The 27261-nt window shown below is 45.1% G+C and overlaps 1 protein-coding gene across 2 annotated transcripts in view; it reads left to right on the top strand.

Moving 5' to 3' along the window:
- The first annotated feature begins 11742 nt into the window (after positions 1 to 11742).
- IKBKB (inhibitor of nuclear factor kappa B kinase subunit beta) overlaps positions 11743 to 27261 on the top strand; it is a 28418-nt gene continuing 12899 nt past the window's right edge. For both annotated transcript variants that reach the window (XM_079988998.1, XM_079988997.1), the window contains exons 1-9: positions 11743 to 11982; positions 13489 to 13583; positions 14355 to 14472; positions 20249 to 20318; positions 21590 to 21678; positions 22309 to 22398; positions 23198 to 23322; positions 24976 to 25083; positions 26075 to 26204. In XM_079988998.1, coding sequence (XP_079845124.1) covers positions 11758 to 11982; positions 13489 to 13583; positions 14355 to 14472; positions 20249 to 20318; positions 21590 to 21678; positions 22309 to 22398; positions 23198 to 23322; positions 24976 to 25083; positions 26075 to 26204 — 1050 coding nt within the window. In that variant the 5' untranslated portion in view covers positions 11743 to 11757. The remainder of the gene's footprint in view (positions 11983 to 13488; positions 13584 to 14354; positions 14473 to 20248; positions 20319 to 21589; positions 21679 to 22308; positions 22399 to 23197; positions 23323 to 24975; positions 25084 to 26074; positions 26205 to 27261) is intronic.

Below are 27261 nucleotides of genomic sequence, written 5' to 3'. Positions count from 1 at the left end.
AGCACTCCTGACATATGGTTGTCAAGCCTCTGCTTAAAGACCTCCAAAGAAGGAGACTCCACCACACTCCTTGGCAGCAAATTCCACTGTCAAACAGCTCTTACTGTCAGGAAGTTCTTCCTAATGTTTAGGTGGAATCTTCTTTCTTGGAGTTTGGATCCATTGCTCCGTGTCCGCTTCTCTGGAGCAGCAGAAAACAACCTTTCTCCCTCCTCTATGTGACATCCTTTTATATATTTGAACATGGCTATCATATCACCCCTTAACCTCCTCTTCTCCAGGCTAAACATGCCCAGCTCCCTTAGCCGTTCCTCATAAGGCATCGTTTCCAGACCTTTGACCATTTTGGTTTCTTCTTCAGTTGATTAGTTCATCGGAACAGAGGCAGCAACCACCAGCCACACCTAGGCACATGTGGCAGTTCAGTGCCACTAATGCAGCGGTTTGACTTCACCCCCAGAGGTGCACTCCACTGTCTCAAGTCCAACAACAACAAACAACAACACCACCACCACACTAGCAGCCGGTGCACAGAGTGAGGAACTACCTAGCAGAAAGGGTTGGTACATATAATTTTTATATTTATTTGCTTCCATTTCTCTTCATTTATACTCAAAGCAGTTAATAAATGGGTGAAAACACAGCATTCACAAAATGTTCATTAGAGGTTTTTAAGCAGAGGGCTGGCTGACCACCTAGCAAGGATGTTGTAGGCTAGGCAGTGGGTGGACTAGATCACTTGGAGATCCCCCCTCTGTGATTCTGTAGTATACACATTAAAGTCAGTTCAATTTGTATCCCCTTTTACAGCCCAACCCAGAATTGGCTTTATTACTTGTATTTGATGGACAAATACTCGGCAACTTTTTAATTCATCAGTTCAAGACTTATTATTGCTAAAAACTGGAAGGTTCTAAAACCCAATCTACAGTATTACAAAGCTGGCATCAAGAAGTGTGGAAACTAATCTGATGGGGAAATACACACATAAAAGCACAGTGAAAAGGAACAGAGACTAGCAAGTTCACTAGTAGAGGGAAATATAAGTGGAATCAGATTTATTGTGAGATAAAGCATTCTATTGAACTTTCATAAGAATAAGACTTTGGGAAAGCAAACTATTATTGCCAGCATAGAAAGCCAGCAACATCCTGCTTTTCATAAACACATCCTGCTATAGAAGGCAAGGCAAGAGAGGTTAACTGCAAAAGTGTGTTACAAATCTCCAACAGCCAGTTTATGTAAACAAAGGCTGCATATGTACCATGCATTTAAAGAAGCCTGGGAAATGCAGGGGTGAATGCAGTTCCCAGCATTCTGAGGGTGGGGGGCCATGTGCTTTAACTGTGCTTCCAATATATGGTGTGTGTGCAGCCAAAATGTGGGGCGGGGGGAGGGCACACTTTTGCGTAGAGAAATAGTGCAAGTGATTTTTTGTAAGCCACTTTGAGATTTTATTGCAATCAAGCAGTATATACATCTTGTGATATAAATCAACACATTAAAAAATGTGTTTTTCACCTTTTCCCTGGCCACCATTTCACAGTTGATGGGAAGGTTGTCACTTCGTGGAAGAAAATATGCTTTGCTGCAGCGATAACCACACAGGAACAACAGGAAAGCTGATTCACCTTAAATCTCACTTTGGATCTCGGCAGCAGTTTTTATGCAAAAACTGCAGATCAATTGCTCATCCAGGGAAGCCAGGGAGAGAAAAGGGCTCTTTCCATCAGGAAAAAAGTTGGAACGCCCTAGGATGAAATGTCATGCCCTAGCTTTCGCAGGGAGGAAATCCTGGTGAATCTCCAAAGATGACATGATTTCCATGTGTGCCCCATCTGTAGCTTTGCCCACGTCAGTCCTAGGCCTTATCACAACACTGGGGAGTCGTCACAGGACAACAATCTGATAGGAGTCACAGAGACACATAATGTATCTGGACCTAGTTATGGCTCCTAACGGGCAGTGATTCAACAACTAGAATCATGATCACCTATTGCTCATGCCAAGGAGAAACTGTACAAGTTAGCCAATAAGTTGTTGGCATGAAAGAAGTAAACAGTGAGGAGGACTCCATTTCCAGTACAAAGAGCCTTGTGACTTGCAATAATACTTTTGAAAATGTCAGGGTACAAATAATAGACTGTTACAACTGGATTTTGAAATGTTACCGTGTGAAAGCTTTTAAAAGTTGTGGGAAAGTGAGCTAAGGCGGGAGCTGATGACAGATAAGCAAGATAAAGATGTCACAGACATATGGGGCAAATAAATCTAGCATCAGGATTCTTGTAGCTTCACAAAGTGCAACCAGACTCAAAAGAGATATTGCAGAGATGGGGAAAGTCAGAAATGGCACTCAGAATGACCAGGGGATTGGAGCAAATGCAGGGGGGAAGCAGGCAGAAGCTCCAGACAGAATGCAAAATAAATCCAGTCACTGTGGCTCTAAAACTGAACTAATCCTAACATATTCACTCCACTCATTCAAGTTTACTCACAATGAATCACAGAACCAAGACAATAATGCCCATTTACACCACAAAGAGCTCGTAACTAGAACTCAGAACTCAGCAGCCAGAAACACCATAACCAGACACTGGAGAGACCTGTCAGGAGTAAGCATGGACCAATGGTACCAAATAGTATGGGAAACGGCCTTATTAGAAAAACTAACCAACAAACTGAAACTGACATGGGGACAAATAGAAGAAGACTTTATCACATACACAGCCTTTATCACATACACAGCCCAACAAGACAGTAACAAAAATCCACCAACAGCATACAAATCAATACAGTGGTACCTTGGGTTACAGACGCTTCAGGTTTCAGACTCCGCTAACCTGGAAATAGTACCTTGGGTTAAGAACTTTGCTTCAGGATGAGAACAGAAATCATGCTCCGAGGTACCACTGTATGGCTAACCTGATCCAAAACACCCACCCACCCCACTCATACTTGAAAACAAAGACCACCACAGCCAATCACAAATGAACAGCCACACCCTAGGCCACCCCCAACCTCTCTCACCACCAAAGGAACACAAGCAAATAGCAGAGAACCTGCACAAGCGATGCTGACACAAAAACCCATACATATATTAAGTAAAATAGAAACATTGCCACCTGACCCCACCCACCTTTCCCCCTCCACCTCTTTCCCCCTTTTCTTCCTAATGTTTCAACAAATGAAACTGATCTGTAAAAAATGTTACTTGAAGAAAGAGAGAGAGACATTGCACATACTTTTGTAAACCAAGAAAATATTTAATAAAAATACATTAAAAAAAACCAATGAATCACAGAATTGCAGAGTTAGAAGGGATCCAGCGGGTCATCTAGTCCAGTCCATCAGGTCCAATCAGCAAGACTGGGCAGCTTCATAGAAGATCCCCTCTTGGAACTCTGGCGCTGGGAAGGGAGCTGATTTTTCTGGTGATGGAAGGGGCCCTTCTTCACAACCAGGACGCCAAGTGGAAAGCTGCCACGTCATTAGCTAAGAAGCCAAATCGGGTCCTTCACTCTGAGCCTGATGCCAGAGCAGGACCCTCACAGGCATCTTTCTTTGAGCCCAGGGAACCACATTCCCCTCCCCCTGCGCCACCAGTTCACTGGCACAGAGAGCACGCCAGGTGGGAGGCCACAGAGGCCATTACCTGTCCAGTTCAGCCCATGATAATGACCTGGCCCACAGAACCCACAAGGGGTTCCAAACAGCCCAGCCCTCTGTGTGTCAGGGATTGGGGGGCTGGCCCTCTTAAGCGTCTCAGTGTCATTGCCTCCAGATGAGGGCATGGACTCTGAAGTGGAAGGGTAAGCAGGGCCAGCCCCACAAAGGCTCTCGATGAATCTGTGGTGCCAGTGCCCCACCCATTCCTGCCTGGGGATGTGGCACTGCCATTCTCTGACTCAGAGGACTCCGCTGGAGAAGAACAATAAAGACCTGGGGCTTCCCCCACTTTGTTGCAGTAGATTACTAGATTACTGGAGGAGGCTGGGCCCCTTTAGGTGGAGCTAACAATTATGTTGCACCTGCTGCTACTTCTGTAAATGGACTCAGTTTCAGTTTGTTCCTTGCTGGAGCAGCTACAGAGCACAGCCTTCAGAACCTTTACTTACACCCATGTTGGGCTTTGCTGCACAGAGGAACACAACAAACACTCCGGAGAGCTTACTGAAGGCAGAGCAAGTTGTTCCCTAGGAGCTCTCCACGGTGCTGAGACAACAGGCCTGCCTTGCTCAAAAGTCCTCCGTCCTCAGAGGAAATGACTCACTTGAGATGTCTTCCCTGCTTCCTAGACTCCGAGGTGGGACCAGAACAGGGCGGCAGTCTTCCTTGGAAACATAAGAAATGCACTGGGACTAAACTCGACAAACCAAGGATTCAAATTTGGCCTGTTAGGGTATTTTCCCTAAGCTATGCTCACCTGCCTCACAATTGATGGCATACCTGATGTTAGATGTGAGGGCAGGTAGAGACAGGGCTGCCAGTGCACAACTAGGAGCCTGAAAGAGCACTCCCAACTGTGCACCTGGAAAGGAAAGCAGGTGGCAGATTCCCTGTGAAGCACCTTCTCAGTCCACCCAGGCTGGCCACTGGTTCGTCTAGAACAGGAAGTATACAGGGGCTTCCTGTTCTAGCTAAGCAACAAGATCTCACTGAGTTGCGGTGTTGAACCTGGGACCATCTGTGTGCAAAGCAGATGTTCCAACTCCTTTTTTTTTTTTTTTTTAACAGAGCACATAGTTAAACTATGGAATTTGCTACAAGATGTCATGGTGGACATTATTCAAATCAGTGGCTGCAAGTCATGATGGTTGTACGCTGCCTCGGATGTCAGTTGCTGGGAACAAGAGTGAGAGAAGGCTATTTCATTCATGTCCTGCTCTTGTCCCTGACCCTTTCATGGGTATAAATGCGGGGGAAAGTGTGCATGCCTCACTCTACCCATTAAGCACATTAAGAAGTAAGCAGGCTTCAACTAGTCAAGAGTTGGGCCAAAATGGGCAGAGCCACTGAGATAACAGGCACAGCCCAGGCCCTTATTTGTAATTTGCAGGCTGCAATCCTATAGACACTCCCCTGGGAGTAGGATTGAACTCATTTAATTCTGAATATAGGATTGCACTGTAAATGCTATTTTATGAATATTTGGCTTTATTTCATAAATTTGAACATATTAGGCTGCCTGCATTTGGGACGTGACTGTTCTGCCTCAACCCTCCACCTCCAGCCTCTCCAAACTGGTGTTTGTGGTGGATCTATTCTAGTTTATCAGTTGTTCTAGGATGGGCTCTGATTGCTACCATATTGCTGTCTGGGAGGGGGGTGGGCTATCATACAACAAAAGCTTGACAAAAAAAACACCCTCAGAACATTTGTGGTATGAAAAGTTACAAGGTATGCACTGGTTGGAAATGAATGAGTAGGCCTACCCCAAAACCTTTGCAGGAGCAAACAATACAGTGCTGCTGCTGCTGCTGCTGCTGCAAGGCTATTGAAGAGAAGAAGTCGGTTGCAAATGGCTGCTTAGCAGAGGACCAGCTTCATTGTAAAAGAACCTTGCACAGGAGCCGCCTTGACTCCCGGCCTCAGCTGGACACAGCGCCACCTTTAGTTGAAATAGCCATATAACCGTTAGCTCTACACCACAACTGCTTAGAGATGCTAACAATTCCGTGATATATAAATGCCATAAATAAACAAATAAATAAAATGGTGTTGAAAGTGGGAATGTGTATGACCACCCAGATCGCATCCTGAGCACATCCTGAGTGCATAATGAAAAGGATGTCTGCAAGGACCTAGGTGCTCCTTTAGGTTCCCCACTACAATACTTCTGCAAGAATCCTTTCTGCTTCGCTGCTCAGGGGCAGAACTGAAAAAGAGGAATTTGCTGGTCAATTACAAATTCACATTTTCTCAATCAGTTGCTACTGATGAGTTTCACTGCAACAAAATGCTGCTTCCATTGCTTAATTACCAAGTCACGTTGGAGAATATCAAAGAACCATGTAATCTTTGTGATATTTTGATAACTTGCCGTTCCATTAAGCAATTGGATGACATCAGAACATTTTATCTGTGCAGCACACATCTGAAATGGCATTTCCCAGTAGATATGAATGCAGCCGGAAAGTCTTTCACCCCTACCCCTCTTATCGGTGTCATTTTAACATTCCTTATGGGAGCCAAGGGAGGGGCAAAAGCCTCTACTACTGCATCATCCTCATTCTTTTTTAAAAAAATAAAAGCATAGGCACATGAGAGGAGCCTGACTGCTGGATCAGCCCCACAGCCATCGAGCCCCACTTCCTGTTCTCACAGTGGCCCCTGGATGACTCCAGGAAACCCATAAGCCAAACCTTAGTCCATCAGCTCTCTCTACGCGGGAGACTTCCAGCAACTGGTATTCAGAGCCCGTTTTTGAGCCCTCTGTTCTTTGTGCCCAAATAAGTAGAAGGCTGGTGTGTTTTTTATTTGGTTTTCAGTTTATCCCCAATTTTAATTCTTGAATGTGTTAAATAGTTGTTTTTAACTGTTTTACCAATAATTGTATTGTTTCATTTTTTCGTAAACTGCTTTGAGGTGTATAAATTTTATGAAATAAATAAAATAAAGTGCAGTGCAGCAATGAAGGCAGGTCATTGTAAGAAGCTTACAATCAACTCATTTACATTTAAGCCCTACGTGATTTTTCCAGTTCCCCACACAATCAGAATTACACGGAGAGGCAAGGACGGCCACGTTATTGGTCCATGATATGAAAATGCAGCTCTGGGGCAGACTCAGAGGAACAAGAGACAGAGCCTTGGAGCCAGTGCCCCCTCTTCATGGACCATCCAGGCCAGAAGATGGAGGACTGCCTTCCCGGCCAGCCTTCCCCATTCCCAGGGCTGCAGAATAGGGCAATGGTCCTTTCAATCCTTAGAGTGGCAGGGCTAACAGGAGGTATCAGGTCAGTCTCCATAAGGCAGTGCTTCTCAAACTTTGTTCTCTGGGCCACACTTTCAGAATAAAAATTTGCTAGTGCCACACCAGTTTTTTTAATAGATAATAAATACATTGGAAAACAAAAAGAAACAACTCCTAGTAGTGCTTGATTTATAACTTGGAACACAACTGTTTTAAAGTATGATCATGGCACATCCAGAAAGTATAAAACAATGCAGCTACATAAGAACATGAATCATTCCTAGAGGTCCCAGGCCCTAAGGAAGTTAGATTAGCCTCAACCAGAGCCAGGGCCTTTTCAACACTGGCTCCAGCCTGGTGGAACGCTCTGTCTCATGAGACCAGGGCCCTGCGGGATCTGATTTCTTTCTGCAGGGCTTGTAAGACAGAGTTGTTCCACCTGGCCTTTGGCTTAGAATCAGTTTGATTCCCTCCCCCTCTTTCTTTTTCCTTTCTCCTCCTGTGATGAGGCTGCATTTTAATGTTTTAATGTTGTATTTTAATCTTGTTTTTAAGTTGTATTCATTCAACTTGTTTTTATTATTGTGGGGTATAAATAAAATTTTTATTATTATTATTATTATTATTATTATTATTATTATTATTATTATTCCAGAGGCGTTGACTTATGCCCAAGATTGTGTCTGACGTCATGTGCCTGGCCTGCAATGTGCGGGACATTACATTGTCAGCCTAGAGCGCTGTGGCTTCAATGGCCAGCAGCCCCTCCTCTCCTGCTCAGGAGGAACTGACCACTGAAGCTCTGCTCCATGCTTGGACTCCTGTCCCAATCAGCATTGAGGGGGGCCAGCCAACAGATATTGGGGGAGCAAAAGCACCTCGTCCCCATAGAGTTGGTGGCCCTGAATCATTCCAGAAATATAATTATAAAACGAGTCTCTTACATATGCACCTTAAGTATGTCTACAAACTCAATGAGAGGTGCAAACTTGTTTTAGCAGGGTAAGCGCCACCCTCTTAATCATTTTGCTTGTCCTTTTCTAAACCTTTTCCAACTCTACAATATCTTTTTTGAGGTGAGACAACCTTAACTTCACAGTACTCCAAATTATGGTTCCCACCATAAGGAACTTATGAGCTGAACCCAAACTGAAACTGTACCAACATTCGGCATGTGATGTTATCCAACGTGGAATGAACAAAAGTCACAGCTGGAAGCGAGGTGGGATCCTTCCTGCTATTGAGAGAGGAAAGAAAGATATGCTGTGGAGCCATAAGAATCCCTGCCCTCGTGCTTTCCTGCAGACAACAGCCTGGACGGCCCTCAAAGAGAAACCTTTTCCATAAACAGGAGCACCTGGCCTAAGTGGAGGTGCAAACCACATAAGATGCAGGAGTCTAGTGACTGGAGCTCCCAAAGGCCGCCCCCCCCTTTTAACCTTAAATGCAGGTGTGGCATTTAATCCAGATCTGATTGGAGCAAGGACAGCAGGGGAGCAAGGTGAAACATTTCCTTTGCAACATTTTTCCAATTAAATTGGTTGTGGTTATTATTCTGTATTAAGTTACATACAGTTTGCTTGCCGAAATGGCTTCTAGACTCTCAAAGATAGTTATTAAACCTTCTCTGAAGATTATTAGACCTTCAGTAGAAAAAAATTACCCTCCTTTCCCCCCATTCTAATATCAGCTTGAGTAACAATTCTTTGTGGGGGGGGGGTTGAAACCCCTTTCCCCTTGCAACCCTTCTCCAATCAGTTTCTGAAACACACACTATGGCTGTTTTAAGGTACTTAGGAAGCTGCCTTATACCAATTCAAAGCACAGGTCCCTCTAATTTAGTATCGTCTACACCAGTGGGTCTCAAAGGGTGTGGCAGGAGAAGATGAAAAGTGTGGCAAGAAGATTCAAGGACAATCAAAGAAACATTTAAACATTTATGTGTAGTATAATATAGTACACACACACACACACACACTTATTTGCAGAACATGGATAGGTATCTTTTCAAAATGAGAGCAAGAGCATCAAGTGATACTGAGGACCATCCTAGTTCTGATCGAGAATCACCATTCATACAGAGTGCTGGAGAGGCCCGTTTTATTCAACACCAGTAGCAGGCCCAAGCAAACCTCCAAAAAAGGAAGTTTGTCAACAATATATGGATGGCTATCTGAGTCTCAGTTTCAGGGGGAATGGAGATGACGATGTCCCTCAGCCTATAGGTTTGATCTGTGGTAAGAAGCTTTCAAAGTCCAATATGGGCCCAAACAAGATGAAAAAACGTCAAAATATGGAAATCTGGCACACATGAATATTTTGAAAGGCTTTTGGAACAGCAGAAATGCCAACGATCATATGTAAAAAAATGAGTAAAAGATAAGATTCAAATATATTCAGTGTGATGAGAGCAAATTTTTATTCTGAAAGTGTGAGAAAAAAGTTTGAGAACTACGGTCCTGCACTGACTGGCAGTGACTCTTACTCAACAGAAGGAGTTCCTATATTCTGGGTGCAGACTAGGAACATTTCCTACCTAAGATGTCAAGGATCAGACCTGGGACAGAGCCAGCCCAATACATTTTGCTGCTTGAGGCAAAACAGAAAATACCCCTCCCCCACTGCCACTCTTGCTGCTGCCTCCTCCTCTGCTGCCCCTGGAAAATTGTGTCCAATTCTGGGCACCGTAATTTAAGAAGCATGTGGACAAGTTGGGACATGTGCAGAGGAGGGTGACCAAGATGATCCAGGGTCTGGAAACCAAGCCTGATGAGGAAAGGTTGAAGGAGCTGGGTATGTTTAGCCTGGAGGAGACTGAGAGGAGAAAGGAGAGCCATCTTCAAATATCTCAAACGCTGCCACGTGGAAGAGGGAGCAAGCATGTTTTACCCTGCTCTGGAGGGAAGGACCCAACCAATGGCTTCAAATTACAAGAAAGGAGATTCCGACTCAACCTCAGGAAGAACTTTCTGACAGTAAGAACTGTGACAGTGGAAGAGACTCCCTCGGGACGCTGTGAACTCTCCTTCCTTGGAGGTTTTCAAGCAGAGGCTGGGTGGCCACCTGTCAGGGATGCTTGAGCTGAGATTCCTGCATTGAAGGAGGTTGGACTAGATGACCCTCGGGGTCGGTCCCAACTCTTAAATTCTGTGACTCTATTTTTATTTGTTTGTTTGTTTATAAATATTTTTTATTGGTTTTTACACATATTTTCCAGCATATCATCCTTTTAAACATCATTTCAAAATCTTTGGCTATCACAGCCTTAAATTTCCTTCAACCTCAACTGATGGTTTTCTAAAATCCTTTCTAATTATGCATTTTGTTACTACAGTTATTGCTATAAATTCAAATCTTAATACCTATTCTTAGTTCTTTTCACAATAATTTATATATTATTCCTTACAAAACTTCTTTTAACCCTACAAGCAATGTCAATTGGTTACAGTTACTTTCCAAATATGTTGAAAGCTTCTTCCATTCCTTTAGGAAAGCCTGGTCCTGCTGGTTCCAAATTTTCCAGGATAATCTCGCCATCTCAGCATAACACTGGGCTACAGCCCTTCCCTGCTGTGAAAATACGGGTAACAATAGGAACATTAGCTGTTCCAATAATTGATTGCCTGTGCAGACTGACCATCCGATCCACCAACGATCCAAATTTTGTTTAGAAATCCTTTGCCAAGTCTTTGCAGCGGTGGAGCAAGCCGATCGGGTGCCTGGGGCAGCGCATGTGCCACCGCGTCACTCCCAGGAGAGACGCGTGGCTTGGGCGCACTGCAGGCCCTGCCGTGAGTGCCGCCCAGCATTTTGTCACCCCCCTCAGTGGTGACACCCAGGGTGCACCGCCCCCCCTTCCTCCGCTCCTGAGCCTTTGCATCTTTTAGCTTTGTAATACAGTCAAAGAAAACACTGCCATTTCATTTGAAAGATATTTGAGTATCATACAGGCAGGTGATGCTCCTGCCCACAAAAGTTTGGAGGTAGGTGTTCAAGTATCACATGTTACCCAAGTGCCCTGTGGTTATTGTGTCTTATGAGCTGGAGTGGGAGAGACGCTTGAACGATTTCCTGAGAAAGCAGCTGTGGGTGGAACTTTTGTACCTACTCAGTGAATGCGGATTCCAAACAGCTCTTGCCAGAACTACTCATTGCGCTCAGCATCACACATACTGTCCCCACCCTGATTGCACATGGTCTCCTACCGGGATCCCAATGACCAAAAAGACACCCTGTTGCTACCAGCAGAAATGTACCACCCTCCCCACATTCTTCCTGAATTGGAGCTATCCAAAATACGTTGGGTATTGAGGAGATGCCCCCCCTGCCAGGCTACCATTGCTGTCTGTTGCTTCTTTCTGTGATGCATTCTTGTCTTCTCCCTTGGAAGGTTCTGCAAATGCCAGCCTAAGCCAAAGGGTGTTGCTTTCCTTTCACAAGGGGCCAGCTAATTAGATAAATTCCTGGGATTCCTGGAGGCTGACGGGGCGCCGAGCTGTACTCCTCTCCATGCCTGCAAATGCAGGCCAACTTGCTGAGAGCGGAGTTGGTGGCTCTGGGCCCCCGGCTGCCCAGGAAGTCTGCAGAGGGAGCCGCCTGGCTGCGCCCCGTCCCGGGCCCGGGGTCTGAGTGCGGCAGATGAAGCCCGTGCTCGGCGGGGAGGGGGGGCAGCGCGGGGCGCCCACTTGGAGGGAAGGGCCCTCCCCGCGGAACTGCGCCAGCCGACCCAAGAGTGATGCCTTTCTTTGTTAAATCCCAGCAGGCATTTGAATCGCATTCTGTTTTTTCATTTGTGTTACTTCTCTGTCTCTGCTCTCCCCGGTCCCGCAGGGGGTGGCGGCGATGAAGGCCTCCTTCCCTCCGCGCCAAGGAGGCGGCCCTTTAAGCGCCGGCCCGGCCCGGCCCGCCTCCCGGCGCCTCTCGGGCAAGGCGGAAGCCGCGGCGGGAAGGAGGGAGGCCTGGGCCATGGCGCCGCCTCTGCAGCCCCAGGGCAGCTGCGGACCCTGGGAGATGCGCGAGCGCCTCGGCACCGGAGGCTTCGGCAACGTCCTCCGCTGGCAGAACCAGGTGAGGGGAAGAGGCGCCCACGCGCGCGCGCATTCACACGCACACGTGTACCCCGCGCGCGGCTCTCGGGCCTGCGACGCGGAGAAGGGGAGCCTCGGAGGCCTCCGGGACCCGCTTCTGAAGTCCGCCTTTAGAAACAGCCCCTGGGAAGGCGGCGGCGGCGGCGGCTTCGCTGACGGGGAAAGGAAAAGACTTGGCTCTGCCGCTTCGCCTCCCGCTTGGTTTCCGTGGCAGTCTCCCCCCCCCGTCTCCCCCCCCCCGGCAGGAGGCCACCTCGGTAAACTCCAGATACATCTTCAAAAGGGTCAGCTTGGCCCGATGCGTGCTGTGTAATCCACAACTGTGTCCTGGGTCCGATGAAATGGACAGGTGGCACTTGAAGGCGCCATTTGCCTCCACTTGCGCTTTTAGGGCGGCGCTGCTGTGCCAAGACCTAAGAGAGCAGCGTGGATCCTGAGTGTGTGGACTCTGGGAGTTTTAGGAGATCTTTCACATGGCAACATTTCTACCTGCAAGGTATTTCCACATTGGATTTTTAATAAAAAAAACACCCGGCTGCAGATAGATAAAACATAGGAAGCTGCCCTGCACCAAGTCGGAGTATTGCTCTGCCTGGCTCTGTGGACGCTTGAGTGGCAGCCGCTCTTCAGGGCTGGAGACCAGAGCCTCCTTCCCAGCTCTGTCTGGAGATGCCAGGGACCAAACCCGGGCCATTCTGCATGCAAGGCAGCTGCTGCACCACTGAGCTAAAGCCAATTGCCACACGTAATAATGGGCGTCACTTCTACGCGTGGGGTTACCAAAGGACGTACAGGGAGCATGCCACCCTCATTTACAGATTCACACACCTCTGTGCTCATTCCACACATAACTCTATGCCAAACAATGTCCAGTGCTGTTGGCTCTTTCCTAACTGCTCTGAGTCTGTGTTCTGTTCATTATCTCTGCAATAACTGCTCCAGCACTGGCTTCTGAAACAGGGCAAGTTAGTAAATTGACCAACAGTTGGCAGATTTATTACTGAGTAGATTGGCTTCAGTAACTTGTGTGTGTGCATACACAACAAAAGGGCTGTTTGTAAAATAATCCTGATAGAGTCTGCACTTGGTTTTCTCCTCAGAGAGCCAGTGTGGTGTAGTGGTTAAGAGCAGTGGACTCGTAATCTGGGGAACTGGGTTTGCGTCTCCGCTCCTCCACCTGCAGCTGCTGGGTGACCTTGGGCCAGTCACACTTCCCTGAAGTCTCTCAGCCTCACTCACCTCACAGAGTGTTTGTTGTGGGGGAGGAAGGGAAAGGAGAATGTTAGCCGCTTTGAGACTCCTCCGGGTAGTGATAAAGCGGGATATCAAATCCAAACTCTTCTTCTTCTTCTTCTTCTTCTCGGATTCATATAAGAATGGCATAGGAATTTTGTAGCATCTGCAGCAGTACTAACGCTGTCACGGTTCTGAGAGTTTGAAGGCCAGAGCACTTGTTCCCATGAATAAACTCCCCCTTTTTTAACAGGAGAGTGGGGAAGAAATTGCTATCAAACAGTGTCGTCAGGAGCTGAGCCCACGGAACAGAGAAAGATGGTGCTTAGAAATACAAATCATGAAACGGTGAGCAGTATTGGAAAATGTGTGGCTTGTGTAAATATCACGGGCAGTGAACTTTGCCTTCTAGTAAATGCATTTAGCACCAGGATTTTAATCCTGTTTATTTACAGAGTTATCTTTTAGTTTGCCCCATCTTGAGAAGGAAGGTGTGGCAGCATTAACCCATTAAGCCAGGCTTTGGTTTTCCAAGTGAGGATGGGGAACTTCTGGTCCACAGGCCAAATCAGGCCCTGCACAGGTCCCAGTCTGGTCCACAAGGCCATTTCCCCCAAACTGTGCCCACCTGCCCAAGCCATATGTGGCATTAAGGGAAGCACTGCAAAGGACAGCCAGGAGCCTTCAAGTGGCAAGTGACGTTTGCTGTCAGGACCAGTCAGCTGACTGACAGTGACAGCAGGCCCCAGCTCTGCCCAACATGATGCTTCCTCCAAAGAGTTTAATATGCAGAATCTTCTTTCATGTTTTTGTCTTCTTGATGAGAATGGTAAGGACATTTATTTTAAAAAACCCCACCTCCTGCAACATGAAGCTCCAGGAGAATGTTTTAGAGCACACTGTCAGTTCACATGGGGGGATTGTGGGGCCCAGCAGGACGACCTGTTCTGAAGAATATGCTCCAGAATCTGTTTCTACACTTGTTTCATGGTGGACATTCAGGAATTGCATAGCAAGACAGGCCAATGTAGAAAGTGTTTCTCAGAAAGTTAGAAAGCCATTGCTTAAAGGTAAAGTGAGAGATCCACCTGAGATCTTACTGTGTTTTCTTTTCCTCAGGCTAAACCACCCCAATGTGGTGGCCGCCCGGGATGTCCCAGAAGGGATGCAAAACCTTGCCCTGAATGACTTGCCATTGCTGGCTATGGAGTACTGCCAGGGAGGAGATCTCAGGAGGGTGAGTGAGGGGCGGAAAGGGGGGGGAGACTGAGAAAATGGACTGGGTTTAATCAAACGGCTGCTCTGTATTCCCAGTCATAGTGAGGGCTTTGCCTGAGTTTGTGGCACAGAGGGAGGAGCTTTATTCTTCTCAAATAATGTGCCACCCATTAGTGGTTTCTTCTGAAGTTATCATTTAAGAGATATTTATTATTAAGCTTACATACAAGGTACGAGTATCTGCAGGCAGCAAGTGACAGGCTAGTTCCAAGCCCTTGAGAGCAGGGATAGAGTGTTGGTGCTGTTTTATGCTGGAATGCCCATTGAGGCCTAGATAGTGGAGAGGCAGGTGGTCAAGACTTCCTCCACTGTAGGGAGGAAGCAGGAGGCCCTGAGCATTCCTGGGAATCACAAGTGGGGGGAGCTGCTGCTGCGCTCAGGTCTGGCTTGCAGGCTTCTAGAGGCATTTGGTTGGCGGCCGCAGGAGAACAGAAGGCCTGATCCAGCAGGACACTTTTTGTGAATTCTGCTTGAATACCTTCCTGCTGCAGTTGCCGTCTTGCTCCCAGAGAAGGTTGCTAGAAATATGTGGTTGGTTTCTGCCGGAGGTTAGAGAAACTGGGGAAAACAGGATGCCAGAAGGACTGCTCTTATGTTCTTATGGGGAAAGAGGCAAATATGTTATTTGTTGCATTAAAATCCTAAATGTCTAAATTTATATTATTCTGCTTACATTACTTAAGAATGCAGGTGAAGGATAGCATGAGTGAAAATTCCACTATATCAATTTCTCTGTGGAAAGCTACTTTGAAAAGTGTGTTCTTTTCCCTGATGTGGAGATATTGTGCCTTCAAGATAGCTCAGTTGGCTAGAGCGTGGTGCTGATAATCCCACCCCCTTGTTGTTATATGCTGATGACGCGGCCATCATTTCACGTTCCAGACCGGGTTTGAATTATCTGCTGAGGAAATTATCTGATTACTGTTCTGGAAATGGTTTATCCATTAGTTATGAAAAATCTAAAATTTTAGTCTTCGAAAGAAGACTTTCCCGGTCTAAATGGGTGCTGGATGGCCATAACCTTGAACAGATAAAATACTTCAGTTATCTAGGGCTCACATTCCATCATACAGGATCTTGGAAACACCATTGGCAAACCTCCCTTCAAAAGGCGGAGATTACAAAGCTAGCCATACTCAGATTCTTCTTCACAAAGGGTGGCAAATATCTTCCAGCAGCCTTAAGGGTTTTCAACGCAAAGCCCGTTTCCCAACTCCTGTATGCAGCAAATGTCTGGCATAATGGGGACCTGCCAAAGCTAGATGGCTTTCAGGCAAAATTTCTACGATCTCTGCTGCAGGTACCCAACTCTGTCCTTCTGTTAGAAGCTGGTGAATGCCCAATTTCAACTAAAGCGTGGTGGGCTGCCCTAAAATATTGGCTCAGGATTTCAATGTTTAACCTAGGGAAGGGTTTGTACCAACACCTGACCAATGAGCAATTTGTCAGCAAATGGCAGAAAACCATGGCTAAAAAAGCCCCCTCTATTGGTCTCTCTCCCCCCCCCAACTGTATTACCTGGGTTATGAAGGCGCCCAAAAGATTTTAAATCAAAGATTATGGGATAATGCACACAGTGACTTGCGATCTCAATCACACGCAGTCTGTAGTCCGCTGGCAGTAGGAGTTCAATATGGGTATGTCTTTAAGTCAACATTTTACATTAAAAATCTGACAGTACCAAACTACCGAAGGCTTTTCACCAAAGCCAGACTAAATGTCTTTCCCTCTGCAGTGTTGGATGGCAGGTTGAGAGGAGTTCCCTACCAGGACAGACTTCGCTCATGTGCTCAAGACATCGATTCCATAAAACATATTTTGCTGCATTGTGCAAAATATGAGCAGGCCAGGGCTGAACTGATATTACCCTTGCTGGTACCTTTCCCGGGAAAATCAGAGGCTCACTGTGTCAAGTTCCTACTGGAAGACTGGACATATGCTAGAACATTAGCAGTGGCAAAGTTTTTTTTTTTTTAAAAAAATAATATTTATTAGAAGTTTCAAAAATTACAAAAAAAAGGCAAAAGAGAGAACAACAAAAAATTAACAAAACATACATAACAGTACATCAAAAAAGAAAAAAAACACATAAAAACCAATACACCAATAACAATAAAAAAACACACATCCAATATTCCATATCTCCATCCTTCATTTACTTGTTTCATCGACCTCCTCACACCTCCCTTCTTGTATTCTAGTTTAGTTATTTGTTTCCGCAAATTCTTTCCATCTTTCTCAATTTTTATTGAATAATTTGTCTTAACATTCTAACCTATTAGTTAACTCAGCAAATCCTTTCCATCTTTCACTATATTCTGTCATTCAATTTACCTTAATTTATTTTAACCTTATCTTTCTATAAAATACCTTAAAGCTTAAAACTTAATATTTATTTGTACATAATTCCTTATATCATTTCTACTAAAGCCAAATATTTTCATTCCAACATTTTCCTAATGCTCATTAATTTTACACTAATTCCCAATATAAGTAAAAAAATTTCTTCCAGTCTTCCTCCAGTGTCTCTTCTTCCTGGTCTCGGGTTATGTCAGTCCCTACTGTCCATTCCATCTAGTCCATCAACCTGGTAATCTTATGTCCGAGGCTCTTAAGTCTTTTCCATGTCCCTTCTGCAGATCTTCTTCTTGTTTGTACTTGCACTTTACCTTATCTTTTGTTGATCTCTTTCTTAATTCCTTTCCTTTCTCATTGAGGAGTAGGTCTTGGGGATGTTCCAACTCAAAAATATCTCTGTCTCTCCTCAGCAGATCGGCCCATTCCCCACAGTCCCATTCCCCACAATCAACAGTGTAGTCCAGAAAATATTTAAAGGCATGTTTCAAAGTCCCTCCAAACTTAAGGGCCCCCACAACTCCAGACCCCCCCCTGGCCCACTCCAGATTCAACCTTCAACAACAACGGCTTATGCTCCTGTAGGGCCTCGGGCTTCTCCATTTGTATTACTTGAGGTTCAACAGCAGCCTCCTCCATTATCTTCTGCGCTTGCACTTGCTCTGTCAAAGCAGGTTCCTGAGTTGGCTCCTGGATGGTTTCTGTATAAGTATTCGCTGTTTGTCCAAAATTTTTGATTGCAACAGTCATCAAGTCCATCTTCTCATGTATCTGCTCCAACAAAGCGCTTGTCTTGCAAAAGGCAAGCACCAAAACTTCTTCCAAACACATTTTTGTTCAAGGTCACAGTCTGATCCCACGATCCTTATCACCGCAGCTGTAGAGTCCCCAGATCGACTCCAGCAACAATTTAACAAGCTCCCTCTAGAGAAGACAATTTCTATTTGTATCCATCTTTTGAAAGCAGATCCAACAAAAGAAAGTTACTTTCATTTTTCAGATTTCTTGTTTCTTTTAAATGCAAAAGGCAACATTGGAGACAATTTGTTTCTCTTCTTTAACTATCTGTCAAAGGATGCTCCTTTCACAGTCAATGAACTTCACCAAAAATCTCTGTCTCTGACACCCCGTTCCCAGGTTTGAGACGGTGGAAATTTATCTTTCTTTACTCTCTCTCCTGCAGGCTTAAACAGTCAAAATTCCCCCTCTTTACTCCTGCTTCCAAGAGGGGTTTATATGGTTAAAACAGGAGGAATTTTAAACCTTTATGTACAACTTTCCAGACTTTAGCTTGCACAATTTTTGCTTCAGGCTATTTACAAAAGCGGAAGGTGGACTTCCTGTTTAGAACCTTCCCGCTCGAGTGCCAAATTAAAATGTTTCTTAGCCCAATTTTCCGTTCTACTCACGGGTACTTGTTTAGAGTCCAATTGTCCACAGGAAAAAGTCAGCGCTCTCCGGCAACGGCTGTGCAGCTTCACTCCACAAAAATAGCGGTCGATTCAAAACACCGCGCCGCTCACCCCACGTCGCTTCGGATCCCCGAAAAAGGGGTTTCCTTGCGTGTAGGGGGGGCGCTCCTGGTGTCAGCCGAATCCCACGTTCCCAGGCTTCCTCCGCCTGGGATTTTTAAAGGGTCTCCGCCTTCGCCGTGGCGGCAAGACCCGATTTTCGCGGAGTGGGTTCCTCTGGATCAGAGGAATTCCGCCATTGCCGATGGCGCTAACCCGGAAGTCTTAGCAGTGGCAAAGTTTTTATCGGTGCTTGCAAGAACAAATGAGCCCTATATTCTAAACAAAATGCTTGTTTAACCTGGAGGTAGGCTGTATGAATTGTGTATTGATTTGTAATGATTTGTTGGGTCTCTGGACCGTAATAAAGATTGATTGATTGATAATCCCAAGGCCTCAGGTACAATCCCCATCAGGGTGGATAAAAAGCAATAAATTTTGAAAGAAATTTTTTAAAAATGGATTTTTTTTATTTAAATCAGATTTTCTTGATTTAAATCAGATTTTTTTTTAAATAAAATGCTTTTGGAGGAAATTTTTCTCTAAAGAAAGTTTCTATTTAAGTTACATTGTAGTACAAAGGCTATTCATCAAGAAATAAGGATCTGTTGGGGGGCCACTAGGGGCGCATTGGAAGATGGCTGACAATAACATCTCTCCGGCCCACACGAGGTAATTAAGAGGCTGTGATGGGAGTATGCAGCCTCCCTTGTTGCCCCAAGGATATGGGGAACACTGCCCTTGCCTGCTGTGCCCATAAATCACCCCCAGATTCGAAAGAAGGGGGTGAGGGCACTAGGCAGAATGCCCTTGTGTGGACTCCGGCTCTCCTGGACGCTGTCCACTAGCTGCAGCAATTTGTAATAATTAATTTGGAAGAAGCAAATGCACATATTTCAAGTGAAGAAGGGGAGTGAAGACTGCTAACTGAAGGGACCTCCTTGAAAGAAGAGCGACGGGTCGGAGTAACAGGAATATTTCATGGAGAAGACACATTAAAGGCTGGGTATGTCAGCAGCGGGACTGGATGGGGGGGACGACTTTTTTTCTTTTCTTCTATGTGATTAACCAAGAACCCCTCCTCATACTGGATCCGTTGGCTAACTGACCTAAGCAGGATGTTTAAGGACTGTGTGGAAATGAACTTTAACCAAAAGTATGTTTTATGGAGATTGAGTAAAGAATAAGAGCTTTTGGAGTGATGCAGCAATAAAAACAGTCGCCAGGCTTTGTCAAAGGATTTACAGCCGGGAGGAGGAATGGATTTGTTTTCGGACTGCATTCCTGGCGAACCTCCTCAGAGGTTGGGAGAAAGGCGACAGACTTGTGAAGATTAACGACGGTAAGACTGTTTTTATTTAATGAAGTGATGATATACGGAAACCGTCTGAATATGGTTCTTGGATGAATAAAAATATCCACACAGGATTACAACTTGTTTTAACCCGCTTTGGAGAGCATCAGAGGTCACAATGAGAAAGGAAAAATATATGAGAATAACAAGAGATGTGGAAAACAATAAGAAAGGACTGGACAGTATTGTGAACATCATATGGACAGATTTGTGGACATTAAAGCAGCAGCAAGAAGATGACTGGATCCCCTTCAGAACTTGAAATATGGGTACCCCCAACAAAAATTTAAAATTTGGCTTTGTAATTTATGTAATTTGGTTTGATTTGATGTGATTGGTCGGTTAATAAAAAATATTTTTTTAAAAAAAGAAATAAGGATTTGTTTTAAGTTTTTCGTGTGTGCTAAAACTCAGTCTAAGTTGGGGTTTTTTTTAAACCGTTTAACCACATAATGGTTAACACATATGGAAGCTCAACAGAAACCTTTCTCATGTCCTCTCGTTACACCTTTCAGCACCTGAATCAGCTTGAGAACTGCTGTGGCCTGCGGGAGAGAGCTATCCTTATCTTGCTGTCAGACATTGGTAAGTGACCAGAGGTGGCCCTGTGGGGAGGTAAGGAGCCTCAGATGGCGGGTTTTGAGTGGAATTAAGGACAGCATATTGGGACGCGGGTGGCGCTGCGGGCTAAACCACAGAGCCTAGGACTTGACGATTAGAAGGTTGGTGGTTTGAATCCCCGCGACAGGGTGAGCTCCCATTGCTCGGTCCCTGCTCCTGACAACCTAGCAATTCGAAAGCACGTCAAAGTGCAAGTAGATAAATAGGTACCGCTCCGGCAGGAAGGTAAACGGCGTTTCTGTGTGCTGCTCTGGTTCGCCAGAAGCGGCTTAGTCATGCTGGCCGCATGACCCGAAAGCTGTACGCCGGCTCCCTCAGCCAGTCGATCACGACTGGACCTAATGGTCAGGGGTCCCTTTACCTTTACCTTAAGGACAGCATAGTGAGATGCAAACACCTGTCAGGGAACAAGCGCACTGAAATGAACAGGTGTGTGCAAGAACTCCTCATTTCAATGAGGATTTGGTGTCCCCTGGGTGGTGTGGTTGCAGATGCCTATCAGATTTTATGTCTCGGGTACTATCTCATCTTTTGAATATGTCCTTATCAAAAAAAAGATGTTCTCATACATGCAAGGGCTTTTTCTTCTATCCCTTGGCTAGAGTAGGAGTTAGAAATCAGGGCAGGGCAAAACAGATTCTCAGGAGAAATGTGCTCTAGCAGCTGGTCTGGATGGCCCCAGCTGTGAGGCTACTGCACCTTGTGCTTGTGTGTTCTTGCTGCTACACGTGAACTCTGCTGCTCTACTTCTAATGACAGACGCTGCACTTCTGGTGCTCTGAGCAGGGCCAGATTGAGGTTTGATGAGGCCCTAAGCTACTGAAGGTAATGGGGCCCTTTATATGTCCAGCTGTCCTTTGTCAAAAGCAAATTGTCTGTTTTTTGTGTTGAATATATGCTATATGGTAATTTATGGACCTAATAGGTATCTAAAGCCATTTGCCACTGTTGCTGTATGTAGGTTTTATTTTATTTGTTTTTTACCATATATTTTGGAAATGCACATCCAGGTTTTTTTTCCTTTAATTTTTTGGTGGCCTCCAAGAGAGTGGGGCCCTAAGCTATAGCTTGTTTAGCTTATACGTAAATCCGGCACTGGCTCTGAGCCTTTACAGTGCTGCTGCTGCTTTTCTGAGTTAACAACAGAATGCACTAATTGATTCATACGGATAGATTTTGGTCATGACAATACATTCCTCTCTCTTTCCCTCTTTCTCCACCCCCTTCCGTCTCAGCCTCTGCTCTCAGATACCTTCACGAGAACAGGATCATCCATAGAGACCTGAAACCAGAAAACATTGTCCTTCAACAAGGAAAAGAGAGGGTGGGTGATGCTCTTCTGTTAAGCTTCCCCACCTGTCACCACTAAGGCAGGGTGCTGGGCAGAGTTGTATCCCTCCTGCCAAAGGCGCTGTTTGAGAAGACTCAGTGAATAGGGGTTGGGTGTGCTTCGGCTAAGATACTGATCTAGCATGTTTACTTACAAAAGAAAAGACTAAGCTGGCTGGAGGTTTCCTGCAGCATGTTCTGGTGGTCTTGCTCAAATCACTTTGAATTTGTTGATGTGCAGGCATCCCTTTGCAGCGCAGATGCTCTCTGGTTGTGGCACTTTGGTGTGAATCATGAGGTCTGGTATATGGTGGGCTGTGGCAGGTTGGTCCTGCTTTTCTGTTTGGGAAAGTTGTCAGCTGTAGGGCTTAGTCCCTCTCAGCTCTGAAGGGCTGGCTGTTTTTTTGGAATCCTCTCCAGACGTGATCACACTACTTAACAATACTTTCGCAGTCCTCGATTCTTCCAAGCACAGAGAGGATGAATGGGATATTGTGCTGGGTCCAGAGCTGATCCAACTCTGTGCTTGTGCTATATATTTATCAGCCATTTGGGTGTTGTTTTTTGCCAAAGCTCTCAGGTTCTAGTTCTGTTTACCACAACTGCCGTCTCTGCTTTCTCTCAGCTAATACACAAGATCATTGATTTGGGGTATGCCAAAGAGCTGGATCAAGGCAGCCTTTGCACTTCCTTCGTTGGGACATTGCAGTATCTGGTAAGGATTTGCAAGTGCAAATAGCGTGCTTGCACCCAGGAGGGCACAATTAGGCAGGAGGAGTGGAAGCAGCACATTAAAGGCGGCAACAAATGGATGGGAAGCTGAGCTGTTAGGAACCAGGAAGCCAAAGCCAGTATCCCGAAGAAGCATTTCAAATGAGTTGCAAAAATGTTGCTTTCCTGGGTCCGACCAAGGGTCCATCTGGACACTTCTAAGTGGGACAAGGGAGGTGATGGCCTTTCAGTACTGTTTGTCCCCAGGATCTGATCCTTAGAGGTATGTTGCCTCTCTATACATGGCAGTTCCATTTTGCTCTCATGGCCAGTAGCCAGTGACAGACCTTGAACCGATATGAACCCATTTTTATACTGTGATCCTTGGAAAAAGGGTGATATATAAATGTAATTAATAAGAAGAATAGGATTTTTTGTGTTTTTTACCAAAGAATCTGTCCAAGCTAGTATCTCGCCGCATCTTGTGTTAGTGAATTCCACAACAGATTTACATTGTGTCATGGATTCCTTCCTGTCTCTAGTCCTCAGCCTGGCCATTGCTGTTTTAAAATTTATTTAAAATTCTATTTTAAGTAAAATCTGTCTTAAGGAAGTAGAGGGAAGGGATCATATCTCAAGTTCTCCCCTGGTTCGAGGGAGCCTTTTTAGGAAGCTGGGAGCTTGTGGGGTGTAGGATTGCATTCCACCTAGGAGTGAGTCTCATTGGACTCAAAGGGGTTTGCTTCTGAGTAGACAGGTAAAGGATTGCACTGCTAGCCTTTTCCTGGTTCTCAATGTTTCAGGCCCCGGAACTTCTGGAGCAGCAGAAATACACAGTGACTGTGGATTACTGGAGCTTTGGCACATTGGCCTTTGAGTGTATCACAGGCTTCCGACCTTTTCTTCCCTCATGGCAGCCAGTGCAATGGTGAGTAACTCTGGCTCCATTGTGAGGTCCTTTTCACTTGAAAACTGAGAATACAACGGTTAGTATTTTTCTTGGCAGGGAGGTGAGAGGAGGAGTTAATGCTGATCAGGGTGATCTGTAAGAAATAACTTAATAATTTCTATAGTGGTGTATAAAAAGAGGCACATTTTGCATCTGAGAGGTGAGCCTGGCTCCAGCTTCAAATAACATGTCTTGGCAGCAACCAAGATTTCCTCACCTGTTTGGCTATCCTGCCTGTCTCTGGTGGATGTCTTCTTTTTTCTTGCCATACTGGTTTTATTCACTATTACATTTGCGACTTCTGATTTAAACTGTGGCCCTCCAGGTGCCATTGGAGGCAGGAGCTGGTGGGAGTTATAGTTCAACAGCACCCGGAGGACCACGGGTTCCCCATCCATGGTTTAAATGTATAATTGTACAATCATATGGTGTCTGATTAAAAACAAAACAGAATCCGAACAGTCTTGGTTTTTTAAGCTGAAAATCTACTCCAGAGGCTGGAGAGAAGGGTGTTCATTCTGTCGCAGGTGCCAAGCCAGGTGGTCTTCTGCACAGTACCATTGGCTTCAGACGGAGAGAACCTTTCCTCCAGGTCTTAGACACAGTCCTCAGAGACAGTTCTCTGTGTGGTAATGAGTGTGTTTAGATGTATTTATTTCATTAACGCACATACTGTTTGATTGTAACAAAACCTCGAAGTGGTTTCCAAAAAATAAAACATCGCCTTTGTCAATAAAAGACCGCTGAAAATAGATATTTAGAAAACATTCAGAACTACTGAAAATCAACCGTAAGCTAAAAACAGATTAAAACACATGTAGCTTTTACGTGTCTGGATGGCTTGATGAAAAAAATGTTTGAAGCAGGTGCTGGAAGAAGTGCAGTGAAGACACACGCCTGGTGCCAGGAGGCAGGGAGCGGCAGACTCTCAAGTGCTGCCACACAAAAATGCAGAATGGATATTATTTGGTAGCTGCAGCAGTGCTAGTTCTGCAGTCAAGTGGGCACATGAAGAGTCAGGCAATCCCACGAGTAAACGGGTGCCAAGCTGTTAAGGGCTTTATATTCTAAGAGTGACTCATTGAACTTGGCCCAGTAGCAAATGGGCACTCAGTGCAGACTTCTGAGCAGAGCTGTAGTATTTTGACAAGGCCTCATTCCTGTCAACAATTGTGCTGCAGCATTCTGAAATAATTGCAGCTTCCTCATCACCACATGTAGTGGCAAGCCCTGTAGTGATCCACTCTGGAAGACACCACTGCTTGGACTTCTGGGGTCAAGGTATGGCTTAGCGTGACCAGAAAGGGCTCTTCCACTCCCTCCCATTTCCTCTGGAGTGGCCACAAGGGGCAGCCTGAAAGCTTCTGCTTCCATTTTAGCTTCACCACAGCTTGCCTTTTCTTCCAGGCAAATTGGTTAATGTTTAGTATGGCTGGTTGAGGTAAGCCATCCTCATAAACTCTGGTTTGATGTTGGCATGTTTCAGTTAACCAGTTTGTGTGGGTTTGGATGACACTGCAAGCTGTGATTAATTTAAAATGGAACCGAAAGCTCCTAAATTCTTCCTCTGCTGTAGCAAAAGGCCTTGGGTAAGCTAAAGTCTGAACCCACCCAATGTGTGCTTCTTCTTAGGCATGCAAAAGTCCGGCAGAAAAGTGAGCTGGATATTGTTGTCTATGAGGACTTGTCGGGAGAAGTGAAATTTTCTAGCAAGCTGCCACACCCCAACAATCTGAACTGGTAAGGAACGACTGACACCTCAAGGAAAACTCGGTTGCCCATTTTGCAGGCTGGCTGGGACTTTCCTTGTTTCTGGTTCTGCAACTCTCAAATCACAGTTATGAACAGACAGCAATTTATGCAAATGAGTTGTTGTTAAGAAACTTCCACTGCTTATTTTATGACTGGTCAACCAGGACTTGAGGAGTGTATTTAGAGCCAAAAAAGGCGAATGCTATTCTGTACAGAAGTATAGTGTCCAGATCAAGGGAAGTAATAGTCCCACTTGTCCACACCTGGAATGCTACTGTGTCCAATTCTGGACACCACAATTTAAGAAGGATGTTGACAAGCTGGAAGGCGTGCAGAGGAACGTGACCAAGATGATCCAGGGTCTGGAAACCAAGCCTGATGAGGAACGGTTGAAGGAGCTGGGTATGTTCAGCCTGGAGAAGAGGAGACTGAGAGGAGACATGATAGGAAGAAGAGTTGGCTTATTTATTGTAGTTCAGTCTTGCCCTCCCTCTAAGTGGCTCAGGGTGAGGTTCTGTTCCCTGTGGGGCAAGTTAGGTGAGTGAATGTTTTGTCCAAGGCCATCCATTGAGTCTTGTAGCTAAGCAGAGGTTTTAACTTGGGTTTTCCTTGCTCTGAACCCCACATCTGGCAATTTATGCAGCAACCAACAACAATTATAATTAAAACATACCACCATCAATGCATACCTTCATTTTTGAATAACATTCGTAGGGGGAAAGGATCCCTGCCCCCAAAAAGCTTATTAGTTAATTTGAGGGAATTGGGGAGGCAGGAATCCCATGGGATCCATCCTGTTGTTAAGGGTCCCGTGAATGGAACCATGGAGAGAGAATAGCAAGTCTGCAGAATATGTTATGTCTCTTAAACATAACTTTTAGGACTCTTCTCTGCAGAAAAGATGTTTGACTCATCCCCCTGCACACCCACCTCAGCATTTTCTTCATTCCAGTGCTTTCTTTTTCCTGCTTTCCTTCAGTGTTTTGGCTGAGCGGCTGGAGAAATGGCTGCAGCTGATGCTCCAATGGCATGCGCGGCAGAGAGGCACTGACCCTACATATGGCCCCAATGGTTGTTTCAAGGCTTTGGATGATATATTGAATTTAAAAGTAAGTGTTATTAATGGGGGGGGGTGCCTGTAGATTTCGCTTTATTTCCTTTAGATGTGACATTGCAAAAAATAGGGAATAATCTAAAGTGGCTTATTGGAGCAGTTGTGGTACAGAAACTTCTCTTGCTGCAAAATGGGCACCAGGAGTTCTGCACACATGGCACCACTTTCGTGCCAGTTGCACTGGCTGTTGCTGGATCCCAATTTGAAGAGCTGATGTTAACATTTAAGGCCATAAATGGTTTAGAGCTGAATTACTGAAAGAATTCCTACTCCTATAAAACCCCATAATCAAAATCTATGCTTGAGGTCCTTCTTGTGTCTCTGCTGGTGACATCCATTTGGCTGGTTGGTGAGCACCCAAGACAAGGTCATGGCCTTGCAGAACTTTATTCCACTGAATATTCATTTGGCTCCTTCAGTGTTGGCATTCAGGGAGGCCCTAAAAGCTTTTCGTTTTACTCTTGCCTTTCCTTCACAAAATTTTGGTGATTCAGTTTCCCTCATGCCTTATTTTTGTCTGTATCCATTCAGTGTTTCAAATTCCGCCTGAAGCTCTATTATTATCTACGTCACTTGGTGTGAGCTTGATACGGTATATAGCATACTATATAATTGCTCAAATAAATTATATGTGTACACATTTTCTGTTTTTCTGAAAGGTAATGATATTTTTATTTACTCAGTGCCACCAGTTAGCTAAACTGACAAGTTTTTATTAACTTTAAAAATTTTATTTGTTGAGAGAGTTGCATTACTGTATTCAGTATATTATATTACAGAGTAATGTATCAAATATTAGGTTTGTTTTTGTTTTTACTGTGCAATACGTTTATCAGAGATTTTCTTTGGAAAGAGGCATGACAAATATTTAAATATAGATAAGTGTGAAAACATTTTAGTGGCAGTTTCACAGCTTTGCTGAAGTAGGTTTGAAATTTCCCTATAAGCCACTTAGTGTCCAAAGATACATTTAGTTTTCTGGCTGATGCAGAGAAAGGGAGAGAAACAAGTCATGTAGATTAATATATGGTGCTGTGCTCCATCTGGTTGCA

The sequence above is a fragment of the Podarcis cretensis genome (assembly GCF_951804945.1).
Source record: "Podarcis cretensis genome assembly, chromosome: 8".
NCBI lineage: Eukaryota > Metazoa > Chordata > Lepidosauria > Squamata > Lacertidae > Podarcis > Podarcis cretensis.
Note: the sequence above shows the minus strand (reverse complement) of the source record. Positions and strands in the feature narration are given on the sequence as shown.